We start from the raw sequence: 14,247 nt of genomic DNA, 5'->3' as shown, positions 1-14,247 counted from the left end.
TTGTTCGTTGTCGACGGGAGTCGCAAAAAGCACCAGCGTGGCTGCGTGTGAGAGATTCGATGAAATCAGCCAGTAGACGCTAATCTCGATTCGGCCCAACGCAAATTTGCGATCGTTCCCTGGATTTTCAAACAGCCGGATGACTCGACTCGACTGGACTGGGCAGAAATGTGCTTAAGTTCCGATCTCGCAAGCAATCCAGAATAGCATGCCGTTGCTCAGAGTGCCGTTGTCTTTTCCTCACGAAAGAACAGAGCAGATCAGGAAGAACACGGACACGAACGGGTTCAAGCAGGCTGACGAGTTTGTATGACGGGCGCTGCGGCAGGCAGACGGTTCGACGAATCCGGATCGTGGCCGTTCTGAGCCTGTGCGTGAAATGAGGAGTGACACCACTTTCGGCCGAGCAACACGTGTGCCTCCTTTGTTGATCGTGTTGAAATTGAGATGTGAGATGCACGCACACGCACAATCATATACTACTTGTATACACACACATACCAAGGAGAGACAGGCTACAGCGAGGAGATGCTTCGAGGGATGTCATGAGGAATGCAGCAGGGAGAAGAGACTTCGCCCGCGTGAGCCAACACCAGAGAGGAAGTCCAGTGCCGATGTGAGGAGGTACAGCTGTACTTCCCAGAGAGCGGTGCCACACTTGATCAAGAACGACCGACGACGTCTCTGATCCTGACGCACTACTCATCCTTGGCCTGGCACCTCGCTGGGCGGGCGAAGCTGCAGAAAGCGCCGAGGACATCCGCCTTGCCCGTGATGTATGTATGTACGAAAGTATTGCTTTCGATCCGATGAAGCCCGCCCCAAAGACTCCACTCCGACTCCTCATCGGCGTTGATTCCCACCACACCTCCTCACACATGCTCATCATTATCCGCAATTTTTCCTTCTGTCCGCCAAGCGAGCAAGTCGGCTGCTGACAAAAGGACTGACCTCATTTGTTGTGTACAGAGATAGTCACAGCGAGGATACGCCCGGTGAGCTTCGGCTTTGCAAAACCTGGATGCTCGCGTGTGGTGCACGCTATTATTCTAGCAGCGTGAACCTTCCTCCTGCTTCAACAAAATTCTCTTCTCCCTGATCCCTCCGATGGAAGATGTACCGCATCACTTCGACAAGTGTGGCGGCCATATCCTGACGTGAATACAAGACATGTAATGATCATGACCACGATCATCATTCATCCCTCGGTATTTTGCACTCACACCTAGCATCGCCACGCCGTACACATGTGCTTCTCCCACAATTATCACATGGCAGAAAACGCTCCTCTGGCTGCTTTCGGGTTTTGCCCTCGTGTCGCAAAATTAGAACTCGCCCTTGTGCAACAATTGCGGAATTTCTCGCTGCAGCACTGCCGGCCTGGTGCCGGCGTATGACAGCTGCTCAGAATTATTCCAGCAGCCTGAATGTCGGTCCTATTGGTACATCGATGGCTGCAGCCTGCAGCTATGCATCTGCCTGTATCAGCCGGGACTGTTCGTATCGATCATCACCTTGAGTCCAAAGATCATTTTCGTCGACAGGGCAGCCTTGATAGATTCGGATATGCATGATGATGGAAAGGATGTGGTTGGTCTGCGGTAAGCAGAAGTTAGTGCGTATCGCGACCGGAGTGTTGCACTGCTGGGGTGGAAGATCAAAGGCCGCAGTAAGAAAGTCGAGGATCTTTGGCTTGTTGATCGATCGGTTAGAGTCACACGTCTATCATTGCGTTATCATTAGTGACTTCCGACAGCGCTCTTGATGCTCGGTCGACTGTAGGTTTGCAAGGCGTTCGTAGCAAGGAGGGCTTCATGCTTCGAGCTCCTTTCAAGCGCCAGGAACGACGCCAAGATTGCGTCAATATATACAAGCCGGCCTCGCTCGAAACATGCCGTTTGCTCATGCTCTGGCATGTACCAAACTGGCCTGGTGGCCTAATGGTAAGGCGTTGCTTTCCGGTTATTCGCCTGGCAAAGATTGCGGGTTCGAGGTATGCAGTAAATCCGACGGTCTCTGGTACATCCGGGTACTAACATGCTCTTAGTCCCGTCTGGGTCGATCGTTGAGATCAACTTTTTCTCGCTTGACGAGCTTCTGTTTTGGACAACACTCCCTTTGCATGCTGAGTTCTTCCATGAACTTTTGTGGCAGCTCACGACGATCGTTTTGAGCCACCATCCGTCACGAACGGACGAGATATGGTGGAGATATATCAGCTTTTATTCGATGCCTTCGTTGGCAAGCTGAGGTTGGGCTTTTGCCAAGCCAAAGTTGCCTATTTGGGACATCAGTCGAATTATGAGGAAGGAACGGCATTTTGGTGACGACGAGTTTCCCGTGCGAGCAATTGTCGCCTTGCAGCGGGACTGAATAGTAGAGACATCGAAAACGACCGAGAAGACTTTGCTTTCGACGTCTGCACGGTTCTGGAAGGATTGTCTCTTCTGCTTCATGTAGTCCGCAACAAAGACGAGAACTTTGCGGTGGAAAGATGTGCAATGCATCCAGCGAGATGTATCGTCGCGACTGCAGGGAAGTTCATCTCTGCTAATGATCAAGCCAGCGATGCTGACGAAGGGACGACGGGAAACTCTCTGCATGTCATAATACGATCGACTTGCGTGTTATGATCTCCTCAGTCCGCTGTAAAGCGATCATTGAGATCAAGCGCGCCTTGGGATAGAGATGGTTCGAGTGTCGATAGCTGTGGGCTGGTTGTGTCGCATGGAATTGATTGATGTCTCTTTCGACTTCTCGTGGGCTGCTAGGATCTTCGAGCAGAGGACATCCATGATCCTCTCAGTTTCGTTGCGGCCACCAATGTCTGCTTTGACCCTCTTTCTCAGCCTCCTCAACCCGTGGAGTCCGCCCCGCTCTTGACCTTCTACCGGTCTGCCCATACCTTCTTCGCTATTGCGCTGGAACATTGCGAAACGCTAGATGCGTGCCCGCTCTCCAGCAACACCATTACAGCAATCGTCCTGTACCACCACACGACCACCAGCCAGTCCGATCTGCAAAGTGTACATTCGAATCTCCTCAGCTCTATCGATACAACACAGCTGTCCCGCTCCCGTAGCCATTGTACCGCTAGCCGCTATGGCCGATAATCGTGTGCAGTGGCGCCGGCACGGCATTAGAGCGGAGAGCTGTCCTCAAAATCTTACACCTCTTTCAATAACATCGCCATGCATGACCCGCCTCCCATCCATGCCCATGCAAATCTCCCCAAATCGCTCGAAACGCCTCGCTATGCCTTGAAAATCGTATGGGTATATCGGAGAAGGTCTCAACTAGACGGTGGTGGCGGCGACTCCGAGCCCGGAGGTGGTGTCGAAGGCGGAGCTTGCTGAGTTTGCGATTTCAGTCTTTGCGCCTACAAAGAGCAGAAAGATTGTCGTCAGCTCGGGACTTTTGTCACATACCCTTCTCAACGCGGTATATCATTTCAATCTCTGTACAGCTTCGGCCTCCAGCCGTGCTTCTTCTCGTCTTCTCGTTCTTTCGCCGCTTCCGCTTCACGTACCTCCAGCTCTAATCTTTCCCGCGCGCGTAGCACTTTACTTTGGATGTAAAATGAGCCGCCTTTCTTCGGGTCGTTCAGGTCGAATAGTCGCTTGAAGTTGTTGTGGACTTTGACGAGATCTGTCGTGCCGGCTTTCGGAGGAGGAACGTTGAGGATTTGGCAGGCTTCGCTGAGGGTCAAGCCTGCTGATGATAGGGTGTTTGCGCCGGTCTGGCCTGCTTGCGCGTATTTCTGGTGTTGAGAGTCAGAGGGAAGGCTTTCTCGAGGGCGTAGAGTGCGGATGAATGTACCTGAGAGGCGGATGCTTGCTTGTATGCTTCAGTAAATGCTCGACCAAGTACCCGGGCGCCGGTAAAGGCCATTTGAGTTATTATGCGGTGAGCCATGGTGCGCGACGTGGATGGCGAGATGCTTGATGTCGATGGCTAAAAAGTAGAAAGATGCTCGGCTTTGGAGTGATGATCGTCGACTCGCCGAATCGCAGATGACTCAGCACTCATTCTCACATTTCGGCCCCGTATCATTCCGATTCCGACACCTGAAGAAGGAGTTGAAGATGTGGCAATGGTGGACGGCTATGATGAATTCAGGCCAGTTTGTGTGGAAACAGCTCACTCTTCTAGGGCATGTCATAAACGAAGCGGAACCGACCAAAGTGGCAAAGGCAGTATCATGAAAGCATGAAAAGCGTAAGACATTATGATCGTGTATAAGCAAAGCTAGGGGCCATTAATCCATCCGCTAATAACATCATCATCAACCAGCGCTGTGAAGGGACATTGACCGCTTCTGCTTCTGCGGGACAATCACCTTCCCGGCCGCATCGTAAATCCAAGGGGCCTGCCCTTCCAATCGGCCCTCAATACTGGGCATCCTCACGCTCAAGTGTATCGACGATGTCGTAGAAACATTGGAATTGGTCCGTCGAGGGACCCACGGCCGTGGTCGAGCTTCAAGCTCGTGGACTTCGGCAATGGATGGAACTGTACTGCTCCTTCCGGTGACCGGCCTTGAGGAGTTCCTCGTCCGAGCACTGTCAACGGAAAGACGCAAGGGTGGCAGTTGGGGAGCGTCCTTGGGAAAAAGAGCAATGACCGGAGTTGTGTTCGTGGTACTACTGGGAGCGCTGTTTGACGGCTTCACTGGGAATCGCCGGCTATAGCTCCATCTTTTGGCGTTGGAATATGCAGTGCGAACATTGCTCTCCCCGTCCTGGGCCTTCTCTGGAGCTTGTGCCGTGACAGTGCTTTGCGAGTAAGTACTGCTCGACGTTCCAGATCGGCTCGGTATCCTGACCAGCACTGGCGTCTTCCCACTTCTCATTGGCATGAACCTCGGTCTGGAGAAGTTCACCGATTTAATCGTGTCCGGAGACGCGGGTACGCTACTCCAGAGCTCCTCATTTTTCCACCGCGGAGAAGATCCTCCGAGAGTGGGGGACTCCTGATCGTACACAGCAGACATGGGAGAGACAGCGGATGTGATTTGCGGCGAATCTGAAGTCGGACCAGACCGTAACAACGGTCGCTCTGGTATGGTGAGCTGCAGTCTTTGCTTTGAATTCTTGGCCATGGTCATTTGCGGCTGCAGAACAGCTTTTGGCGTCAACGGCGGAGTCTGACCAAGCCGGAATGGCACAGACCAGGGCCTTGCCGGGGGTAAAGCAAGAGTGTTTCGTCGGCTGATCTCCTTGAGAGCTAGAGGGAGAAGTCCGGTAACTGTCAATACTGAACAGCAAATCAAGGCTAGGAAGTGATCAGTAGTGTAGGCAGCTCACGACGGGCAAAGTTCGTACCCAGATGGACTTCAACCTGAGCGAACATGGCAGGGAATGCGACTTTTCGATACGGATGATTGGCGTCCACGAGAGTCCAAGCGTAGTAGCATCTGACACAGCCAGCTGTGGACATACAGTCAGCAGTGCAACGGTTTTCTGCGACGTGTTCGAAGCTTTACCGATGATAGTGAGAGCGCCCAGCACAAATGGAACGATCACGGACCATTTCTTGGCCTGGTGATGTCAGCAAGTGTTCAAGACATGAGCACATCAACACACGTACCCTGAGACCCCTTCTTGTTCCTGCCATACTCAGTGACGCGGCAAGTATCGAAGCGTCCACTGCAGAGACAAGGATGCCACTGACGTTCAGAAAAGTCTGTATTGATCCGGACGTCCAACATCGACCAGATGAGGCAATGCTCGTCGTCCAGATCAGAGTCGGTGGTGCGCATGAAAATGCTGCACCGATGACCAAAGAGCAAGTTTGCGTGAGCACGACCGGAGACAAAGCGAGAACGATCCAGCGCATGATTATTCGTCGATCCAGGCGAAGATAGAGTAGAAGGAATGACGTCCGGAGAAAGAGCACAGCGGCGATGTACGAGTACAATGCCACCACTGAAACCTGTTGCAGAAGTCAGCCAGATTTATACGAATATCAATGGCGAACAACAAACCTTGCGTATGATCTCAAGATTGTCGCCATCGTTAAGGTCATCATCTGAGCATGTCCGTCAGTCCGTGCTCGACCAAGACGAAGAATTCTCGGCGCCTCACTTGATTTTCCAACACCATAGAACGTTGCTGGATCGGATCAGCGACTTCATAACGGTAATCTAGAAGTCGAGGGAATTCTCACCGATCGTGAATGTGGACGATAGCGCTAGAGCAGCGATCTGGATCAATTGATGAGTATGCGATCTCTTTGGATGGCTTTGCATTGCTTTCTCACCGTGGCGAGGAGCGCGAATACTAGCAGTATTGTCAGCGAAATGTGATTGCGACATGCTGTAAAAACTTACCATCTTCCACCAACAGCTTCCCTGAAACCGATATTCTCCTATGTATGCCAAAGCAGGTCGACAAAAGAGTAATGACCATCAAGATGATGGTAAAGACAATGAATGGAATTTGTTCGTAATGAATGAAGCTCGACGCCGCCCGCGGTATCAAAGCCATGATGAAAAGAATGTGTCAGAGCGATGAGAGGAGGGACTTGCATGTTGGATATAAGGCCACCGTGGGAAATCATCTAGCTGTCTCCCGCTTTTGAGCCTCCGTCACCCCGTTGGTATAGCGAGATCAAACATGGGCTGATTAGGCTTGAGTAACGCACGTGGACCGAGCTTAGCCACAAACTGAATGTGCAAGAAACCGGGACCTGGGGCGGTGATAAGTTGGCAAGGCCGGGGTGAGCATTGCCGATTACGTTCGTGGCGGCAATACTCAACAGAAGATCGAGCAGTTTCGCAGAGACTGATGGATTCTGTGTCACCAAGACATTAAGGACTTACCGCATCAGCCAGTCGACGATCTGTGACCAGCCTGGCTTATATACGAGAGAGAGACATGCGGTCGAGATGGGTGTTTCGGGGTCGGAAACCCCCACAGTTTCCGCCCGGAGTCATTGCCGGATGAATAGGCCGCGTGAGAAGACCGTTCGAACGCAAGAGTTCATCGTGTTTCAGGAACACCCATGTGAAACTGGCCGGCCCGTGGGTGATTCGCGATGGGGGCCCTATAATTTATTCCATAATGCCCAGTGCCCAGCAAGATCTGAGACAGTCATCTCAACAATCAAGTTTTGGGGTCTGGTATAGCCAGTTGAAGATGTGATGGCATTTGGCAGAGTCTCAGGGTAAGTCGGTCTGACTCGATCTTGCTGTTGTTCCGGCGTGAGTGAAGCTTGATGTTGGCACGGCGAAGGGCGAGCAGTTCGTTGAAGACCAGGTCCATCCCTTCAGTTTGCCGTGTGGTCAAGAAGGATGGACGATAGAGGCTCTCGGAATGTAGAAGAGATGGTAATGGTCTGGTCGTGATGAAGGAGGTCGCCGAGAAGTGAGGTGAGCTGCTGGCAAGAGAGTCGCGGACCGAAGTCCTGCCGAAGCCTTCGACCTCCATCTCCAATTGCACATTGAAGACTCCCTTCGCCATCGACCAGCACATTCCCGGACGCATCACCACCCACCATGTCGCAATACATAGGCAAAACACGACTGGCATACTCCCGCTCCTGGCACCTCCTCGACGTCGGCGCCGATCCCCGCCCTCTCGGCCGACTAGCCTCACAAATCGCAATATGCCTCATGGGCAAGCACAAACCGATCTACGACCCTTCATCAGACTGCGGCGACTACGTCGTGGCAGTAGGATGCCATGACTTACACACGACGGGAAAGAAGCGGTTTCAAAAGAAGTACTACTCCCATACGACACGGCCGGGTAGTTTGAAGGAGATCACGATGGACAAGATGATGGCGAAGTGGGGAGGCGGAGAGGTATTGCGGAGAGCGGTGCGAGGCATGCTGCCGAAGAATCGATTACGAGATGAGAGGATGGCAAGGTTGAAGTGTGAGTGTGATGGAGTGGTGGGCATGCTAATAAGGATGGGCGGACTGACATGTTTACAGGTTTCGAGGGATTGGTACATCCATACAAGCAGAATTTGCTTCAGACGCCGACAACGAATATAGCACAATTACCGGAAGTGCAGGCGACATTGCAGGGGCAAAAGACTTTCGACAGCTCGTCAAGTTCACCGCCAGCGCAATGATGGGTTGAGGAAGCGATTGAATGTACCAAGGAATGATCCTCAGTCTGCGCGAAAGCATGGCGTTATGGGAGAAATGTTGTACAGGAACGAGCAGGCATCGACGAGACGGGCAGAGCATTGTAATGAGTCTTTGCATTGGGTATCGTGATCTCGATTCGAGATTTGGTATTCTATCGGAGCGTATCGAACTCCAGACGCCTCTGGGACATGAAGGCTCAGGGACTGGCTGCTGCCCAACACCGCTGCTCTCGCAAGTTGAAGCATCCAAGCATCACAACTTCGAAGCTACCTTCCTGGTAATGGTGCATTGGATCAGGCCATTGGGGTCGCTCTGGGGAGCGTAGACCTCGGCGTCTTTGCCAGTATTCTTTAAGCCATTGTACCAGCTCAGGTCTGTATCAAAACTGTTAGCAGCGAACTCAAGCAGAGACGGGACTCCCCCAACTCACCAATTTCAAAGTAATGCTTGTTGGGCAAGCTATATTCAACAGCCTCCACTTTCGGCACTGCCGCCAAAATCTGTTCGCCCATCAAGTACATAGCGTTCTGTACGCTGGGCGAGCTCTCCTTTGCAAAAGTCTCCAATGTAATCTTCCTCGCTGCAGCGTGTGCCTTGTCGAAAATAGCTTGCTCTTGCTCCACCTCCTTCGCGCCAGAGAAATGCTTCCAACGCCACCCTGCTTCGGACTCCGTGCTGAGAACACGGTCCCATGTCTCGGGCAGACGTGTATACTCATCCCTATGGAAGCTGTGAAATTGACTTCCTGTGCTCTTGAGAACCAAAAGACCCTTGATCCCACTCCTGATGCTAATGCCCTTCCCTCGTCTCACGACAGCTTCCACCACGCGAGTCTCCGCCCCGTCTCGCATAAAGCTGTGAGGATGTGGCTTGCCGTCGACTTCCATCCGCGTCCAGCGGTGGACGATAATGTTGACATGTGCAACGTGGATGTGGCTGTATTGATCGATAAAGTGCTGTCCGAGTATGCTGGCGAAGAGCTCGGGAGGATTGACGGGATGTTGCTTGGCTTTGATGTAGACGGTCTGCTTCTGTGTGTCGGTGGCTACGATGTTGGCGTTGTCGGCGTGCGTCCATGATGCACTGATGTCGCCTTCGAGGAGTGTGCAGACGGTCATTTCGGTCACGTCTTGAGTGCCGTCGGTGTTTCGTTGGACTTTGTAGACTCGGACATTGTCTTTGCCGTAGCGAGCGTAGTTGAGGTGGGCCATGATCGCGTGTCAGATCGTATGTGGTGTTTCCTAAAGTTGTCTCCCAGATGGACGATCTCGAAGCTGTAGCTGTAGCTATTGGGAGTCGTAACGCGAGACTAAGAAATCGCAGTGAGTACGGAGAGAAGATGAGATAGAAGAAGAATTGTACTTTGCTGGTATACAAAGGGAATGGCGTATCTTATCAACCTGGTCACGGCGAAGACCGAGCTGTGTGTCCTCGCGGCGATGGCCGATGATCTGGTCCGAGCTGGCGGATACTCAGTCTCGAAGATCGGGCATGTTGCATTTCGGTAGGGGATGAGCCTGGCAGCATCACAATAGCGTTCGCCTCGCTCGACGTGAGGCTGCAACTCCGTTTGCATGTATTGTTGTCGAACTGGAGTATTTCATCGTAACGTGTACCTTAGACTGTCTTGATCGACCCCTCGAAGTGAAGATGCCCTGTGCTATCGATAGCGGGCCGCCTGGCTGGAACCAAACATCCCGTGGATCACTTCCAAGGTTCGATCAACGACTCTCTCCAACAAGAGCGCGACTCGACTTCCCTCCGCGATTCTATACCGAACATTGCCTCCACGAATGCGTGCGCACTACGCCTATCCTGAATAGCAGCCATTGCCCTTCATCAGACACTCGCAATTCCTACCGAAACATGGTACAGGGGAATCCTTCCAATCCACGTCCATGTCGGGGTCGGCGATAGAGGACGCAGTGCAGATGACGGCCAGTGAGCCGGGGAACGCCCTACATGACGCAGCCAACCTCACGCACAAACGGTCCACCGTTGACCACACAATATTCGAACAATAATGTCCTCATACCTCCCTCCCGCTCCGCGAAGGAGGGAGGATCGCTCTCCACTGCGAGCTTCATGACCGCGAAACCCGGCATGTCGTACGCCCGATCAGCACAGCCGCCCGGAAGCTTCACGACGGAGTTGAGATCGTTCAATTCGAGGCCAGACCTCACGAGATCGAATAGCTACGGCACAGCAATGGAGGACAGTCCAATCGACCCCGCAGTGTCCGAGCAGCGACAGCAAGAGTACAGGCAAGAGATTGAGAAGCAGATACGACTAAAGGCAGGAACAGAGAACCTGCTTGAAGCTCTGAACTCGAAGAATGCCAAGAAAGCGCGAGACCAGAGGATGGCCGCTGAGAGTCAGCTCAATACGTCCACTCGAAAGATTGCGCAATTGAAGTTGGACTTGGAGGCAGAGATACAGCGGAGTAAGGAGCAGCCGATCAGTCCGAAGGGAAGGCTGTCACAGCTGTTTCGCATGCCTCCATTGCAGCCATCGAAGGATCAGCTTCGTATGCAGGACGAAACGGCGGAGCAACAGGATCCTGAACTGGAGTCGCCGACGTATATTCTGGCGGACATCTTGCAGGCATTGGAAGTGGAGAACATGCAAACGGATTACTACGTCAACCAGGCTAACGACTTGGTCGACTTGTTCCGGCGGCATCCGACGTTGAAGTATGATCTCGCGTGGTCAATATTTGGGCTTCGCATGCAGGTGATGCTCTTGAGTGATAGTCGGGAAGTTGTGGCAGCTGGATACCGCGTAATGCGATATGCCATTACTGATCGAAAATCACTTCAGACGATACGAGCACTACACACTGACTATCTGGTCATTCTATCCCTGGTCAAGGAGAGCAAAGCTCGAGTGGAAAGGGAACAAGCTCTCAAGTTCATACGAGCATTCCTCGATGTCAAGAATGGCACGCAAGAGATTCACCCGGCCGTCGCGCGGATCGTGGTGGCCGTGGCAGATCACTCAGACGACCAGCTGCGCAGTATTGCCATTCTCACGCTGGCGGAAATGCTTCTGAAGGAGCCAATGCTGGTCGTCAATGCCGGAGGTATTAGCGTTCTCGCAGAAGCTACAGGAAGCGGAGTATATCATGCACCGGAAACACTTCTCGGACCAATGCTGCATCTCATGGACCTGCCTGCTCGTCGGGGAGTTCTGCGGTCTGGCTTCGAATTCAGCTCAGCATTTGCGACATTTACCGAGCCTCACTTCGCGCACTCATTGGAGGAGAAGCTCGCAACGAGCTCAAGAGTCATTGCCGCGATGTTCAAAAGCTGGTCTGGCTTGATGACACTGTCACTGCACGACTTTTTACCTGTACGGTCCGTGGTCTCTTCCCTCTACATTGCCGAGATCCGAGTACGGAGCGCGACACTGGACTTGCTCATGGACATACTCAGGGTCGAGAAGCGATCTTGGTCGCAACCGTTCATTGGCGGTCGACGACTGACCACTTACGCGCGAGTGGCCAACTTGAACGCTGAAAAGGATGCGACAAACACACAGCCTGCGCAAAACGACACAAGCCAGAAGATGAATCTCGTACAGCATTTCATTGCAGTGGCACTAGCCGTGCTGCTTCGTCAAGGGCTGATGGAAGCACTTCTACATGCCGAGCGAGATGCGCCTACCGACGCGCTGAGGCGACGGACTAACCTGGTCATCGCAGAGGTACTCAAGAAAGCAAGCGAGCTGCTACCGAGTCGCTGGAGCGCTCAGTTGCAGACCATGCCCGGCCTGTTCGACACTGCATTGAAGTTCGATAACGAGGATCGATACCGGGCGCTGTCCACAGTGTACCAAGTTGATAAGGTCAATTTGAAGCTGTGGCGCTCAGATCCGTCTACCAAGACACAAACCAGGAGCTATGAGGAGCAAGACAATGCGCGAGCTCGATCTGGTTCCAAGACTCAAGGCAATGCCAACATGGACGAAGTGCAATTTCGAGCGAGGATCCTCGAGACCGGGGTGCTGAACTCCGTCAATTACATAAAATGGGACTGGGCTATTATCCTCGAGCTGATCGAAGGACCACTGGCAAATCCGAAACTGCTCTTCGAAGCACTGGAGAAGTCGAAATTCGTCCACCGCCTGTTGAAGTTTCTCCGTCCATTCCAGTTCCGATTTTCCGACGCATCCAACACCAAGGCGAATCAACGATATGTCAAAATGGCATGCACGCTGGCCAAGACTCTACTGCAGACCAATGAAGGAGCAAACTATCTGATCAACAACAAGACTGTACGTCAACTTGCCGAATGTCTCGCACAACTGGACTCCGTGAGCGGCATTACCTCGAAGAACCCCATGTTCTCGCCTGAACGACTATCAGAAACGTTAGTCGGCGGGTATTTTGCCATGCTGGGTGAAATGTGCAGCGATCCCAAGGGCTTGATGATTCTGGAAAGATGGCACATCATCAACATGTTCTATCACATCGTCGAGCTTAAGAATCGAGACGATTTGATTAGATGTCTTTTGACCAGTCTGGACTACACTCTCGACAGCCATCCGAGGATCATCTTGTCGAAAGCTATGGTCGCTGGATCGAAGCAAATGCGCATTATGGCAACGAGAATCCTTCGAAAGTATGCTATTGAGTCTCTCGACCAGGCCGTCATCGGGGGCTGTTCGGCTGCGTGGGCGATCAAACTTCTGGTCAGCCAGCTGTATGATCCAGAGATTGAGGTATGTGAAGTGGCAATTAAGATCCTCGAGGAGGCATGTGAAGACATTATGTCTCTCGAGTATGTGGTCAAGTGTCGGCCAGCTTTGGACCACTTGGGAGAGATCGGTGCGCCTCTCCTGCTACGCTTCCTGTCCACATCCGTCGGCTACCACTATCTCGATGGACTGGACTACATCACCCGCGAGATGGACGACTGGTTCCTCGGACGCAACGACAGCTATGTCACAGTCGTGGAAGCCTCACTGGCCCGGGCTCTTGCAGATCTACCCGAGAAACCACAATCAGCCCTCGACGAAACAATGGGTCGTCGAGAATTCGGCCATGTGCCACCGCACTTCTACCGCGAACTCACCCGCACAGCAGAAGGCTGCGAGCTCCTCAAAGCAAAAGGCCACTTTGAAGAGTTCACCGCCACGATCCAAGACTACGCCATGGAAGAAGAAGATCCCGAAACGATCCTCAAAGTCAAAGGCTGCCTCTGGGCGGTGGGCAACGTCGGCTCAATGGAACTCGGCGCCCCTTTCCTCGAACACAGCGACGTGGTGAAATGGATCGTGCAAATCGCCGAGACGTCCCAAGTCATGACCCTTCGCGGCACCGCCTTCTTCGTCCTCGGCTTGATATCCCGGAGTCTTCATGGCCAAGAAATCCTCGCGGAACATGGCTGGGATGGTACAGTGAATGTCATGGGCGAAAGTCTCGGCTATGTCCTCCCTCTCGACTTTGACAAGCTCTTCTCCCTCCGCCCCTTCCAGACGGCATCTCAGCCCAACATCGCTATGATCCGTTCCCGCCCCGGCGCCATCACCGACTCGGATGAGGGCAATATGGCGATCCTCAACGCCATCACGAAGATGGGCAATACCGTGCTGACGAACAAAGCGCTCGGGGAGCTGAACTCGTTCAAGCAGAAGAAAGCATCGGGGTTCTCGGATCCAGGATTGTTCAGGAAGGTGATGATTTTGTTGGCAGGGCATCAGTATCGGATTCCGCAGTATCGCTTTGTGATTGATATGTTTGACAAGGCGGTGTTGAGGAAGATTGTGTTGGAGGAGGATGATGATAGTAGTGAGGAGGACGATAGCGATGATGGGGAGGGGGAGGGGCAGGAGGGAGATGATGATTGATTGGTGAGGGGATCTTGACGATTTATGGCTGGTGTTTGTGGCGTTTTGGCGAATGTTGGAACGACTGCGGTCAGGTCTTCCACAAGGCATGTCTGTCTTATCATGGTGACAGGGAGGGAGGCCACGTTAGCGACGATTGCGATGCTCACGCATATGCGAGATGTTTGGAGCTATCGGCTATGAGGAGTTTTGCTCGAATGAATAAGTCCGAATCTTGCACTTCATGGACGCAGTCTGTATGTTTGCGGAGTCCTTGTATCGCCAACGTCGAGCGTTCTTGATTCTGTTCCGAGCAA

General features: G+C 52.7%; 5 protein-coding genes across 5 annotated transcripts; 2 read left to right on the top strand and 3 right to left on the bottom strand.

Annotated features, from left to right (window-relative positions):
* Positions 1 to 3,451: 3,451 nt before the first annotated feature.
* Positions 3,452 to 3,915, bottom strand: MYCGRDRAFT_70050 (uncharacterized protein; the record flags this gene model as incomplete). Its single annotated transcript, XM_003853870.1, has 2 exons — positions 3,452 to 3,760; positions 3,820 to 3,915. The coding sequence occupies 2 exons, from the start codon at positions 3,913 to 3,915 to the stop codon at positions 3,452 to 3,454; spliced, it is 405 nt and encodes a 134-aa protein (XP_003853918.1).
* A 1,353-nt stretch (positions 3,916 to 5,268) lies between these two features.
* Positions 5,269 to 6,488, bottom strand: MYCGRDRAFT_91840 (uncharacterized protein; the record flags this gene model as incomplete). The annotated part of the gene is made up of 7 exons (XM_003853869.1): positions 5,269 to 5,274; positions 5,325 to 5,429; positions 5,590 to 5,934; positions 5,987 to 6,030; positions 6,169 to 6,205; positions 6,262 to 6,281; positions 6,332 to 6,488. 7 exons carry the CDS (start codon positions 6,486 to 6,488, stop codon positions 5,269 to 5,271), a joined length of 714 nt encoding a protein of 237 aa, XP_003853917.1.
* Positions 6,489 to 7,483: 995 nt separating this feature from the next.
* On the top strand, positions 7,484 to 8,306 carry MYCGRDRAFT_103797 (uncharacterized protein; the record flags this gene model as incomplete). Its single annotated transcript, XM_003854306.1, has 2 exons — positions 7,484 to 7,880; positions 7,940 to 8,306. 2 exons carry the CDS (start codon positions 7,499 to 7,501, stop codon positions 8,080 to 8,082), a joined length of 525 nt encoding a protein of 174 aa, XP_003854354.1.
* Positions 8,307 to 8,353: 47 nt separating this feature from the next.
* On the bottom strand, positions 8,354 to 9,394 carry MYCGRDRAFT_70045 (uncharacterized protein; the record flags this gene model as incomplete). Its single annotated transcript, XM_003853868.1, has 2 exons — positions 8,354 to 8,475; positions 8,532 to 9,394. The coding sequence occupies 2 exons, from the start codon at positions 9,310 to 9,312 to the stop codon at positions 8,354 to 8,356; spliced, it is 903 nt and encodes a 300-aa protein (XP_003853916.1).
* Positions 9,395 to 10,186: 792 nt separating this feature from the next.
* MYCGRDRAFT_99605 (uncharacterized protein) lies at positions 10,187 to 13,951 on the top strand (the record flags this gene model as incomplete). The annotated part of the gene is made up of 2 exons (XM_003854307.1): positions 10,187 to 13,501; positions 13,580 to 13,951. The coding sequence occupies 2 exons, from the start codon at positions 10,187 to 10,189 to the stop codon at positions 13,949 to 13,951; spliced, it is 3,687 nt and encodes a 1,228-aa protein (XP_003854355.1).
* Positions 13,952 to 14,247: the final 296 nt, after the last annotated feature.

The sequence above is a fragment of the Zymoseptoria tritici genome, chromosome 3, assembly GCF_000219625.1.
Source record: "Zymoseptoria tritici IPO323 chromosome 3, whole genome shotgun sequence".
NCBI classification, from domain to species: Eukaryota; Fungi; Ascomycota; class Dothideomycetes; order Mycosphaerellales; family Mycosphaerellaceae; genus Zymoseptoria; species Zymoseptoria tritici.
This window is presented reverse-complemented; position numbering and strand designations above follow the sequence as displayed.